Source organism: Eschrichtius robustus, chromosome 20 (genome assembly GCF_028021215.1).
Source record: "Eschrichtius robustus isolate mEscRob2 chromosome 20, mEscRob2.pri, whole genome shotgun sequence".
Taxonomy (NCBI): domain Eukaryota; kingdom Metazoa; phylum Chordata; class Mammalia; order Artiodactyla; family Eschrichtiidae; genus Eschrichtius; species Eschrichtius robustus.
In genome coordinates, this window is record NC_090843.1 from 62,049,613 (window position 1) to 62,063,179 (window position 13,567).

Sequence of the window (13,567 nt, forward strand, 5' to 3'; positions counted from 1 at the left end):
TGTTGTGGAGCACAGGCTCTAGGCGCACAGGCTTCAGTAGTTGTGGCACGCGAGCTCAGTAGTTGTGGCTTGCAAGCTCTAGAGTACAGGCTCAGTAGTTGTGGTGCACAGGCTTAGTTGCTCCACAGCATGTGGGATCTTCCCAGACCAGGGCTCGAACCCGTGTCGCCTGCATTGGCAGGCGGATTCTTAACCACTGCACCACGAGGGAAGCCGCGAAGCTTTTAATTTAGATGAAGTCTAATGTATCCCTTTTTTTGTTTGTTTTGCGGATCATCCTTTTGATGTTATTTCTAAGAACTCATTGCCTCACCGAAGGTCAAAGATATTTTCTCACGTTTTCTTCAAAAGTTTTATAGTCTCATGTTTTGTATTTAGGTCCATGAACCATTATGAGTGAATTTTTGTACATGATGTGAAGCATGGGTCAAAGTTCATAGTTTTGCATATGAATATCCAATTGTACCAGCACAATTTGTTAGAAAGACTCTTCTCCCTCCTTTGCATCTTTGTCAGAAATCAGTTGCTTACATCTGTCTAGGTGCATTTTCCTTATTCTGTCCCACTGATCTGTTTTTCTGCCCTTTCACTACCATATTCTTTTGATTACTTAGTTTTATAGTAAGTCTTAAAACTGGGTAGTGAGTACTACAAATTTATTCTTTCTAAAAATTGTTTTAGGTCTTCTGCTTCCTTTGCAGTTTCGTATCAGTTTTAGAATCAGTTTGTATTTACAACAAATCCTGTTGAAATTTTGATTGGGATTGCATTTAACCATGACTAATTTTCTGAGTATTGACATCTTTATTAGGTTGAGTCTTCCAATCCACAGACACAGTATTTCTCCCTTTATTTAGACTTTGATTTCTTTTATTATTTTGTAGTTTTCAACAGACACATTCTTTGCATATATTTATAAATTGATACCTAAGTATTTTATTTTCTAAAGCAGTTGTTAATAGTATTTTATTTTTAGTCTCAGTATTAATGTATTCATTACTAGTGTATAGAAATAAAATTTATTTTTGTATGTTTACCTTACGTCCCGCAACCTTGCTGAACTCATTTATTAGCTCTAGGAATTTTTTTTTGGTAGATTCCTTGGCATTTTCTACATAGACAAGCATGTCATCTGGAAATAGGGACATTTTTATTTGTTCCTTTCATATCTATATGTTTTTTATTTCCTTTTCTTGCCTTATTGCACTGATTCAAACTTCCAGCACTATGTTGAATGAATGTTGAGTACAGACATACTTGCCTTGATCCCAGTCTTAGGGGGGAAAGCATCTAGTCTTTCACCATTAAGCATAATGTTAATTACAGGGTTTTTTTTTTTTTTTTTTGCAGATGTTATTTATCAGTTTGAGGAAGTTCTATCTCTTCTGTGTGTTCTGAGAGTTTTTACCAAGAATGGGTGTTGAATTTTTGTCAAATGCTGTTTTTACATCGATTAATGTGATCATGTAGTTTTTTTTCTTTGATCTGTTAATGTGGTAAATTACATTGATTGATTAAAAAACCCCTGGAATAATATCCCTGGACTAAACCTAAGTTGGTCATGGTGAAAAATTCTTTTTATAGGTTGTTGAATTATATTTGGTAATATTTTGTTAAGGACTTTTGCATCTATATCATGAGGAATATTGGTCCATAGTTAGCTTTCTTTGTTACTATTCTTTGTCTGGTTTTGGTATCAAAGGAATGCTAGCTTCATAAAATGAATTGGGAACTATTTCCTCGTCTTCTGTATTCTGGAAGAGATTATGTAGAATTGGGGCTAATTCTTCTTTAAACATTTGGTAAAATTCTCTTGTGAAGCCTTCTGGGTCTGAATATTTTTTCTGAGACTTTTAATAGTACAGGTTCAATTTATTAACAGTTACAGGGCTCTTCCAGTTATTTGTTTCATATTGAGTGTATTGAAATTTATGGTTTTTAAGTACAGTAGTCCATTTCATGTAAATTGTCAAATGTACATATGTGTATTAGTTGTTCAAAGACGTTCTTTTGAAATCTACAGGATTTTGTAGTGATACTTCCTCTTTCCTGTTCTTGGTAATTTGTCTTCTCTTTTTCCTTCTTTTCAATTGTGCTAGAGGTTTTTCAATTGTATTTATCTTCTCAAAGAAGCAGCTCTTTGTCTCATTACTTTTCTCCGTTTTTATTTTTGTTTTAAATTTATTATGCCCTTTGTGCTTGCTTTCCTTCTGCTTGCTTTGGGCTTATTCTTGGTCTTCTTTTTATAGATTGCCACAATAGGAGCTAAGATTCTCATTTGAAAATGTTTCTCTTTTCTAATATATGATTTTAGTGCTATAAAATTTCCTCCCAGCACTGCTTTGGCTGTGTCCACCATTTTGATATATTGCATTTTCATTTTTGTTCAGTTCATTTTTTTTTTCCCCTTGAGACTTCCTCTGTTCCATGGATTATTTAGAAGCATTTGGTACTTTCCTGGTTGTCCAGTGGTAAAGAATCCGCCTTACAATGCAGGGGATATGGGTTCGGTCCCTGGTCAGGAAACTGAGATCCCACATGCTGTGCGGCAATGAAGCCCATGCGCACCACAACTACTGAGCTTGTGCGCCTCAACTAGAGGAGAGAAAACCTGTGTGCCACAACTAGAGAGAAGCCCGAGAGCCGCAACGGAAGATCCCACATGCCTTAACGAAGATCCCGCATGCCGCAACTAAGACCCGGCGCAGCCAAAAATAAATTAAATAAATAAATAAATAAATAATAAATAGAAGCTTGCTGTTTGGTGTCTGGGTGTTTGGATATTTTCTTCTTATATTTCTGTTAGTGATAAGAGAATACACTGTATATGATTTCAGTTCTTTCACATTAGTTATTTTAGGGAATTCCCTGGTGGTCCAGTGGTTAGGACTCTGTGTTTCCACTGCAGGGGGCGTGGGTTTGATCCCTGGTTGGGGAACTGAGATCCTGCAAGCTGCACAGTGTGGCAAAAAACCACCGCCACCACCACCAACATCATCAAATTAGTTATTTTATGGACCCAGATGTTGCCCATCTTGGTATATGTACTGGAAAAGAATGTGTATACTGCTTATGTTGGTTGGAGTGTTCCATAAATGTCAATTAAATTCTTTTGGTTAATTGAATTGTTGTGTTCTCACTTATTCTTGCTGATTTGTTTTTTATCTAGCTGGTCTGTCAGTTGTTGAGAGAGGGGATATTGAAGTCTTTATGTGGATTTGTCTATTTTTCCTTTCAGTTCTGTCAGTTTTTGCTTCACATATTTTTGCAGCTTTGTTTAGTGCATACACATTTAAGATTGCTACATCTTCTTGGTGGATTGATCCTTTTATCATTATATTATGCTCCTCTATGTTTCTGGTCATTTACTTTATTCTGAATTTACTTTATCTAACATTAATACAGCCACTTCTGCTTTCTTTTGATGAATGTTTGTGTGGTATCTTTTCCTACCCTTTTACCTTCAGCCTGCCTATGTCATATTTGAAGTGAGATTCTCATAGATTGAATGTTTTCAATTCACTCTGTCAATCTATCTTTTAATTGGCATATTTAGGCCATTTACATTTAATATAGTTATGACTATGTTAAGGCTTAAGTCTGCCATTTAATTTTTTGTTTTATGTTTGTTCTTTCTGTTTTTTATTGCTTTGTGTTCTTTTTTAAAATTAATTAATAAAATTTATTTATTTATTTTTGGCTGCATTGGGTCTTTGTTGCTGCGCGCGGGCTTTCTCTAGTTGCAGTGAGCGGGGGCTACTCTTCATTGTGGTGCACAGGCTTCTCATTGCGGTGGCTTCTCTTGTTGCGGAGCACGGGCTCTAGGCACGCGGGCTTCAGTAGTTGTAGCACACGGGCTTCAGTAGTTGTGGCTGGCAGGCTCTAGAGCGCAGGCTCAGTAGTTGTGGCACACGGCCTTAGTTGCTCCGTGGCATGTGGGATCTTCCCAGACCAGGGATCGAACCCGTGTCCCCTACATTGGCAGGTGGATTCTTAACCACTGCGCCACCCAGGGAAGTCCCTTGTGTTCTTTTTCTTTTCTTTCTGTGGGTTAGTTTATATTTTGATTTATCTGTTGTGTTTTTGAGTGTATCTCTTTGCGCTTTGCTCCAAGAAGATTTGCATTCTCCTCTGATGTGAGACAGGGGTTGCTAACAGGTTGGGACACTCCAGCTGACGTCCAAGGTCTTTCCCTGAATGTGTTAACCCCCGGTTCCAGCCCCCCACTTTCTGGGTGGAGTAGGGGGGCTCACACTGGTGACCAGATCTCAGTGGTGGCATTTGCATTTGTCACCAGGACTCAATGCTGTCTCTGTGTTTGCTGTTGATCAATCTCTGCTCAGATATTCAAGCTACTTTTGCTTGTTTGTTTGGGGGAGACCAAGGGGGATGGGTGGAGGAAACTACTTAATTCTGTTACTTGGAAAAAAAAAATCTGGAGACAGAAGAAGTGTGTTTGTTGTGCTTCATCCAGTTTCCATGCTGTAGCAGGAGACTCCTCAGACCATCCTGTTTACCATGTTTTTGCTGGAATGCTGGTTCCTTGAGGTTCCTAGTAAATTCCAGTACTGTCTATATTTTCTCTTGATAGAAATAGCTGCTGTTGATGCAAACTTGTGTATATAGGATGGATAAAGAACAAGGTCCTACTGTATAGCACAGGGAACTATGTTCAATATCCTGGGATAAACATAATGGAAAAGAAGATGAAAAAGAATATATTGAATATATATGTATAACTGAGTCACTTTGCTGTACAGCAGGAATTAACACAACATTGTAAATCAACTATACTTCCACAAAATTTTTAAAAAATAGCTGCTATTAATGTCTCTGTTTTTCTAATCTCTCTATAAGTGGGGAGAGAGTGGAGAGTAATTATGAGACTATATTCCTAGTTTTTTGTGTTTTTTTTTTTTAACTGATATTTCTCTCCATTTTCTCTTTAGGGCAGAGAAGACTGAAGTCCTGAGCGAAGACCTTCTTCAGGTAAGGTTGTCGCTGGCCTGTAGCTCATAGATGCCAAAGACATATTCCCTTTTACAGCCGAGCCCTTCCCGATGCTGTTCAAGCTGCTCCACTGCTCCTCATCTGGTCTATTTAGAGACACAGCTTTTATCCTTTATGATAGCCCCTTGCATTGTGAACACCAGTCTGGGTGAGGTTTTTCAGGAGACATTTGAAGGCATTTGATTGCACGGTTAGCAGAGAGTCCCTGAGTCTGTGATCCCCTCCTTTTCTCCTGCATTGGATGTTGTCTCTGCAGGAACATGGGTCAGTCTTGTCCCTTGATTGTCCAGATCTGTGACCCCACTTCTGACCTCCCCTCACCCAGGAGCCCCACCCACTGCTCTGTCCGCAGGTGGAGAAGCGGCTGGAGCTGGTGAAGCAGGTCTCCCACAGCACACACAAGAAGCTCACGGCATGTCTGCAGGGCCAGCAAGGGGCGGAGGCCGACAAGCGCTCGGTAAGTGCCCTCCCAGCCCTGGGGGATGTGAAACTTGCCTGCTGACGGACCAGGCGGTATCTGAGAATTGTCTTGTGGTGTGGCAGCGCCTCCCACCCCTCCGTGCCCTATAACCCTGCCTGAAGCATCCCCTACCCTCACCAAGCAAGATTTGGTCCCCGTCCTTGTCCTCCCCAGACAGGGGCAACCCCTGAGGAGAGGAGGGGCGCGCTGAGATCCCACCGTGAGGGAGACCGTCAGCTTTCTCTTACCCCTGCTGTTTGTTCACAACTTCCGTTTGCCTCCATAGTATCTTAAGATCACATGGAAGAAAATTACACTGCGGTTTTGGAGGTTACAGGTGGCCTATAAAGGCTCTTGTGAAAATTGTTTTTGCTGTAATGAAGCAATAAAGAAAACCTGCTACATGAAAGCGCTCCAGGGTCTTTGTCTAGAAGGGCATTAGTACTAAAGACATTGCATAGTGTGACTCCATCAAATGAGCGGTCCTTGGGGTGAACGATCGTGGAGATGTGCTTCCCTTTGACCCCTCCACCCGCCTCAAGTCCACCAGAGATGAAAAGCTATTCTTAGCTGTTCACTTGGCTTTGTTACAGGGGAGATGCAATCCAGGTGGTTTCTTTCCTCCTTGAGTTTATGATCGACGTGTTTGGTGTCTGTTTGATTTTCTCTGACCTGGAGTTCTTGTTGACTTCTCTTCCCATTGGTCGCCCCGAGCCCCCCAGGTTCTATTGGCCTCACTTGTATTGGTTATCATGGTATGTGCCCTGATAACGCCCACCATCTCATGCTGCAGGACCAGAACGGCTCCGCTTGCTCTACCAATCATTCCATTTTCTCTTCCCAGCCCTGGTTTCTTCTTTCTTAATATTCCCAGCAGAAATCACTCACGTGTGGTAGAAATAAAATGTTTACAGCTTTGGAAAGTGTCTGTGGAAATAACTCTGTGTATATCAGGACTTTCAGCAAGGGGAGCCTGACAGCCTAAAGGCAGAGTTTGCAATACTGCTTTCGACATGAAACCCTTTCATCAAACAAACACGTATATGGGACTCCAGAAGCTGGTCCAGGTGTGGGGCCTGTAGCCAGGCCTACCTGTGACCTACTTCCGTCCTTTTGTTCCAGAAAGCACTGTTTTTAAAACAAGCGGTCAAGGGACTTCCCTGGCGGTCCAGTGGTTAAGACTCCACGCTTCCGCTGCAGGGGGCACAGCTTTGATCCCTGGTCGGGGAACTAAGATCCCACATGTCTCTCGGCCAAAGATAAAATAAAATAAAATAACTGGTCAACAGGAATTGTATATTTTGGTGTCAAGAGTAGCATCTGACTGTTGGCACCAGAGTCTTGAAACTGACCTTTGGTGTTGGTAGGTTGATTACTACTAGCGTTATTTCTTGAGGATAAGGTCAAGTTACCCAGATTTATAAGCTTTTAATTGGATTGAGGGTCTTGTGAATTATATAGGAGGCTTTTGGCTCTCCAAGTTTTCTAAAATATCATGAATCAATAGCAAATTTGGGATATGGCAAGGCCGACAGGTCAGAGGATGATTGGCACTGAAAAGGCAGTTGGTTACTCACACTTCCCCAGAGGAGGGGGCATGTGGGCCACGTGGGGAGCGCCAGGATGCCAGGAGGCACAGGCCACACTGGTGCAGTGATTACCATATGCACCGGACAGCTATGCAGTGGACGTGGAAGACGTGTGCGGTGGAAATAAGCTCAGGCATGTACAGATCAGTGATTTCACTGCACAGATGACAGGTGCTTGATTTTGTCCATGATTTCTTTTTTTTAAAGATTCTTTTGATGAGGACCATTTTTAAAGTCTTTATTGAATATGTTACACTGTTGCTTCTGTTTTACGTTTTGGTGTTTTCGGCCGCGAGGCACGTGGGATCCTAGCTCCCCGAGCAGGGATCAAACCCCCTGCATTGGAAGGCGAAGTCTTAACCACTGGACTGCCAGGGAAGTGCCTGCCCATGATTTCTTGAGCTGAGCAGTCTTTCCTTATTCTCATCTGACTGAATAAATGATCAAACTGAAAAGAAATTCAAAGTGACCTTTAAGGACAAGCTAAAGGTGGCAGCACTGACACTGATAAAAGTGCTTTCAGGTTAGGGTGCGCCATGTGTGGATTTTCCAGAGACGGGAAGGCGTTTGGCATTTTTGAGCAACACGAAGGTGACCCGAGTGACTAGAGGTTAGGGAATGACAAGGAGAGGGTGTGAGATGGGATGGCAGGGGACCCGGTCTCACCACGGTCAGCATCTGGATTTTTTTCCCCCGAGATCCGTGGGAGGCCAGTGTGTTAATCAGAAGTAACATGATGAGATTTGTTGGTGATTGTGTGATGAATGGATAAATGGGGTGGGGCTATGGTGGAAGTCAGGGTCCAGTTAGACAGGTAGGGGCGCAGTCAAGGTGGGACGCGATGGGGTCAGTGAAGATGGAGAGAGGTCGGAGATGTGATGGATGTTGGACGTAGGGTACCAGGACTTGGCAGTTGAATGGATGTGGGGTATGAGGAAGGGAGAGGGGTTTCCAGGTCCCTGGCTTGAGGACTTGTTGAATCCATGGGAGTTGATGAGATCACCCAGGGAGAAAATACAGGTGAGAACACAAGGGGCCTTGAATCAAGACCCGCCAGGAACTACAGCATTTGAAGCTCTCACAGGAGGAGGACCTAGCAGAGAAGGGATGGTACTGTTAATCCACCCACTTGCTCGGGTCTACATCCCGGGCATCATCCTTTATCCTTACTCTTCATTCTTTCCCCACGTGCATTTCAGTAAGTCCTGCTGGCTCTTCCTCCAAAGAATCTCCATTTGCTTTAGCGTTCATCAGCCCGGTCCACGTGACAATCATCTGTTGCCTGAACACAACAGTGTTCCCATCGGGGTCTCTGCTCTCCACTCCGACCCCCCCGGCCCCTTCATCATCTGGTCTCTACAACACTCACTCTGCCTGAGTGAGTGTTTAAAATGAAATCAGATGCTTCAGTCCCACCAAAGGATTCCCACTGTAGCACAAAATCCCAGCTTCTTAGCTTGGCCCTTGGTCCCTAATGGTACATCTTCCACCTGCATCTCTGAGCTCAGCTCTTGCCCCCGCCCACTGTCCTCCTCTGCCCCCATCATCATCCTCCAAGTGCGCTGACCTGCGATTGAACTCGCCTTGTTCATATCCATGCGGAGGCTTCGTGTGGGATCTCCCCTCCACGTGGAATATTCTTACCCAGCATTTCAGGCCAGCAACTTCCTTTTATTTTATTTTAATTTTATTTAAGTATAGTTGATTTACGATGTATTGATTTCTGCTGTACAGCAGAGTGATTGAGTTATACACATATATACATTCTTCTTCATTTTCTTTTCCATTATGGTTTATCACAGGATATTGAATATAGTTCCCTGTGCTCTACATTAGGACCTTGTTGTTTATCCATCCTGTATATAATCGTTTGCATCTGCTAACCCCAACCTCCCAATCCATCCCTCCCCCTTGGCAACCACAAGTCTGTTCTCTGTATGAGTCTGTTTCTGTTTCGTAGATAAGTTCATTTGTGTCATATTTTAGAGTCCACATATAAGTGGTATCATATGGTATTTGTCTTTCTCTTTCTGACTTACTTCGCTTAGTATGACAATCTCTAGGTCCATCCATGTTGCTGGAAATGGCATGATTTCCTTCTTTTTTATGGCTGCGTAGTATTCCATTGTGTATATATATACACACCAGACCTTCTTTATCCATGCGTCTGTGGATGGACATTTAGGTTGTTTCCATGTCTTCGCTGTTGTGAATAGTCACACCAGCAACTTCTCACCGTTTGATTCTCAGTTCAGATGTCACCGTCTCGGTGCAGCTTCCCTTACCACCGGATGTGTGTGCTCCCTCCTTCCCCCAGTCACATCCCCCTGTTTCATGTTCTTCATAGCATGTGTTAGCCTCTAAAATCATCCTGCTCATTCATTTGCTGCTGTGTCTGTTCCCATCACCAGTATGTGAGCTACACGGGAGCAGGGATCTTGTCTTCCCATCACGGCTGCATTCTCAATGCCTAGAACGGGGCCTGCCACATGTAGGCAGCGCTAAAAATAGACGTGTCACGACTGGATGGCCCATGCCTATTTTAGGCACAGAACCTACCCAGTGCATCGCGCCAGTTTGACTCGTTCCTATGCTTTACGGAAGCGATTTAGCGTGATGGCTCTGAGTTTAAGTGCTGGGATCTGACTCTCCAAGGTGGAAGCCCAGCTCTACTGCTTCCTAATTTTGCCTGACAGTGGGCAAGTCAATTACCCCTATATGCCTTGGTTTCTTCCCTTGGAAAATAGTCATAACAATGAATTCCTACCCAGTAGGGTTTGAGAGTTAAGTGAGGGAATGCATGTAAATGCCTAGCGCAGTGCTTGACATGAATACATAGTAAAGAAATAGAAACTGCTGCTGTCATTAGGGCCCCGCCGTTAGTCCAAAATCACCACTGAGAACTGCTGAGCCCCGAGGAGCAAGTCTGCCTGCATTAGCGGACAGTAGACAGCCGTTTTCAGAGATGGAGGGGCGTGTGTGCGTGTGTGTATGTTTAGGAAACAGAGTGGATATTAGAATGAGACTTTCTGTCTCTTGAGTCATCCTACAAGCTGTGCTGCTGATGAAGATAATTTGAGAGAGGGCACTCATCTCAGACAAGTCAGATCGACTACTTCCAAACCCTGGGACGTTCTGTCTCCCCTTCCCTCAGCTCTTAAGGATCTCTCGGCGCACTAGAATCAGGGATAGCTTCTCTTTGACCCGGAAAACCACTGGTCAGGGTGAAGCTTGCTAAGTAAGGTCTCTTTACCTGGGCGCTAACGGTCCCCGGAATAGTGGGTGATTCTCTCAGCCTAGACGCTCGTCTGCAAGAGAAACACATTTTGGCAGCGTTTCTGGACATGTGGGCAATTGAATCCTTCAGAGATTCAGTATCCTTCTACGTGAAGTGGGGGTGAGCAGAGTGTGGAGGAGAGAGCAAAGAATACCTCAGTCACGGGTAGGCGTAAGGTTAAATAAATCAGCACAGTACCCCGCGTCTACCGAGCCCTCAGCTTTTCCTTTGTCTCAGAGCATTTCTTTAGAAATAGAAATAATTTGTAGTCTGTAGTGAGTTGCAATCCATTAACTTCTTCTATTTGCCTGCCTTTGATTATAGATTTTCACCATCCCCTTTTTGACATGAAAGTATGTCACCTTAATCCATTTCTTCCTTCCTTTTTTTCTTTTGGTAGCTTCCTTCTAATCGCTTGATTCTTTTCTTTTCCTTTTCTTAATTTCTTGACTCTTAAAGCATCTACACAAGCAAAGACTCACCACTAATTGAGGTTTTACCCCAGTAACACCTGTGCCCTTGGAATCCAAGTGCTCACATCACCCTCAGTGTCTCCCCTACAGTGAAAGCATTCTTAGGAACCTCACCTGGGCCACAAGCACAGGCCCTAGCTTGTGGCCTATCCCCTTACACCATCACTACAGGACTTGTTTAAATACATGTTGTCATCTTCATTCAATGATCTGTGTAGCCATTTAAAAAAAAAGGATGAGGCAGCTCTCTATGTCTTGGTAGGAAATTACATGAATGATACCTCTACATGAAAAGGAAAGCAAAGTGTAGAGGGGGTTATATCATGTGTTAACAGTTGTGAGGGAAAATGTGTCCGTTAAAAATGGACACATGGGGGGCTTCCCGGGTGGCGCAGTGGTTGAGAATCTGCCTGCCAATGCAGGGGACACGGGTTCGAGCCCTGGTCTGGGAGGATCTCCCGTGCCACGGAGCGACTGGGCCCGTGAGCCACAATTGCTGAGCCTGCGCGTCTGGAGCCTGTGCTCCGCAACAAGAGAGGCCGCGATAGTGAGAGGCCCGCGCACCGCGATGAAGAGTGGCCCCCGCTTGCTGCAACTAGAGAAAGCCCTCGCACAGAAACGAAGACCCAACACAGCCATAAATAAATAAATAGATAGATAGATAGATAGATAGACAGACAGACAGACAGACAGACAGACAGACAGACACATGGGGCTTCCATGGTGGTCCGGTGGTTAAAATTCCGAGCTCCCAATGCAGGGGGCCCAGGTTCGATCCCTGGTCAGTGAGATCCCACATGCCGCGACTGAAGATCCCGCGTGCTGCAACTAAGACCCGGCGCAGCCAAATAAATAAATAAATAATTTTAAAAAAATGGACACACACTCACATATACAACTGGATCTTCTTAGAATATTTATGGAAGGATACATAGAAAACTGATCACTGGCATGGTTTCTGGAGAGGGGAACCCAGTGGCTGAGGGTTAAGGATGGGAGAAGACTTTCTGCTGTAAACCCTCCAGCACCTTTTGAGTTTTGTACCATTCGCTTTTCAAAAATGAATTCATTTGAGATAGAGAAAGAGAGAGAAAGCTTATTCTCCATGTTAAAATCTTAGGAATTAACGTGCAGTTGAAACAGGAATAACTTTCTCATTCTGTGGTCCTTCGTCACTTAACGTGGCTCTCTTTTCCACCTAAAAGCATGTCAAAATCATCAGTGAGGATGTTGAGTGACTGGAAATGACTAGAAGATAAAGTTGGCCCCCTGCTTGGGAGAAGGGCCCCTCCAGTCATACCATTTCCAACTGGTTTTTCCTGTGTGAATCTGGAAACCAGACACCTGGCTGTCCCCTCACCACCTCCCTCCCAAGACCGATGGCTTCGTGGTCCTCAGTGCTGTTCTTGTTCTTGACCTTCAGTCTGCTAGGCATCCTGGGCATGGTTTTCTGCTCCACTCACTGAAAGGACTAATTGGACTGATCTTTTTCATTTGGAAAAACTCCACTCACTGGTAGATATATTTCTCCAAAGGATGTCAACTTCCAGGCCATTAGAAGTTGCCTGTCATCTGCTGTAGGCAAGATCCTCCCTTGCCTTGCTTCCTTGTCAAATTCTGAAGGAGGACTCAGAAAGGCTTCAGTCCTGCCCGAAAGGCAGGTGGGTCATGGGTCTCTGGATCCTCAGCATAAACAAAATGGTCTTGTGTGGCTGTACTACCTGACATTCGTGGGCGGAGCGTGTTCAGTGGTTGGTTATTCAGATATTTTAGGAACTTGCAGATTGAACACCTTTCTTTAAACCCAAACCTCAGCACTCTTGATGTTTTGGGCTGGAAAATTCTTTGTTTCAGGGGGCTTTCTGATGCATTGTAGGATGCGTAGCTGCATCCCTGGCCTCTACCCACTAGATACCGGAGATGTTCCCCACGTCGTGACAATCACATACATCTCCAGACTTTGCCAAACATCCCGGGGGGACAAAAATTAACCCTGGTCAAGAACTCTAATACCTTAATCCATCCTTTTTCTCTGAGCATAACAAATGTTATACCTGCACAACTCCTTTTCTTTTTTAACCATTTTAGACATTTTTCTAAAATGTGCTTTAAGTAACTTTTTTTTGAAAGGTGAGGGTGGGAGCAGATGCTCTCCAAAGATACTGTTCCTCTGCCTTTAATTAAGTCTGTGGAAACCTGGACCTAATAGCTTTGTAGGACAACTAGAAAGTGGTGTTTGAATTTGGATATATTAGTACTTAGTTGCCTGGTCTCGTTTGTACCAAGAAGAACGTCCCATTTTATGTGAAATGATGGGGTAGCAAGATTATTCCTCGAGTGAAAGGGATCTGACCTCTGTGGAGTGGACGTGTCTAAGGGCAGGGAGGGGGTTATATTTTAGACCCGTTGAGGACACCTGGTGTCCTGGGCTCCCCTCCACCTGGACTAACCCCAGGAACCCTAGGAACTTCCATACCACTCTTGGGGGTTGGTCTACCTCCTGTGACCTTCCCCGGAGATACCTAGAGCCCATGGGTCTCCTGGGGATGTTCAAACCAGATTCCTAAAACTCTACCTCCAGCTTGGTACCTCTCTCAAGTCCTCCAGTTGCCTGTCTCAGGATTGAGTTATTTTAATCCGATCATGTTGTTCTTAAACAAGCCCTCAATGGTGCCCAAGTGCCCCTAGAATGAAACCCCAGTGCCTGCCTCTGGCTGGCGAGGCCCCGCACCATCTCGCCTCCGCCCCCTCCCCCAAC

At 44.0% G+C, this 13,567-nt stretch overlaps 1 protein-coding gene across 1 annotated transcript in view; it reads left to right on the forward strand.

The window, feature by feature from the left end:
• The window catches only part of ARHGAP44 (Rho GTPase activating protein 44), a 146,847-nt gene that overhangs the window by 70,764 nt on the left and 62,516 nt on the right, over positions 1-13,567 (forward strand). The window contains exons 2-3 of the mRNA XM_068530687.1: positions 4,950-4,989; positions 5,363-5,467. Coding sequence (XP_068386788.1) covers positions 4,950-4,989; positions 5,363-5,467 — 145 coding nt within the window. The remainder of the gene's footprint in view (positions 1-4,949; positions 4,990-5,362; positions 5,468-13,567) is intronic.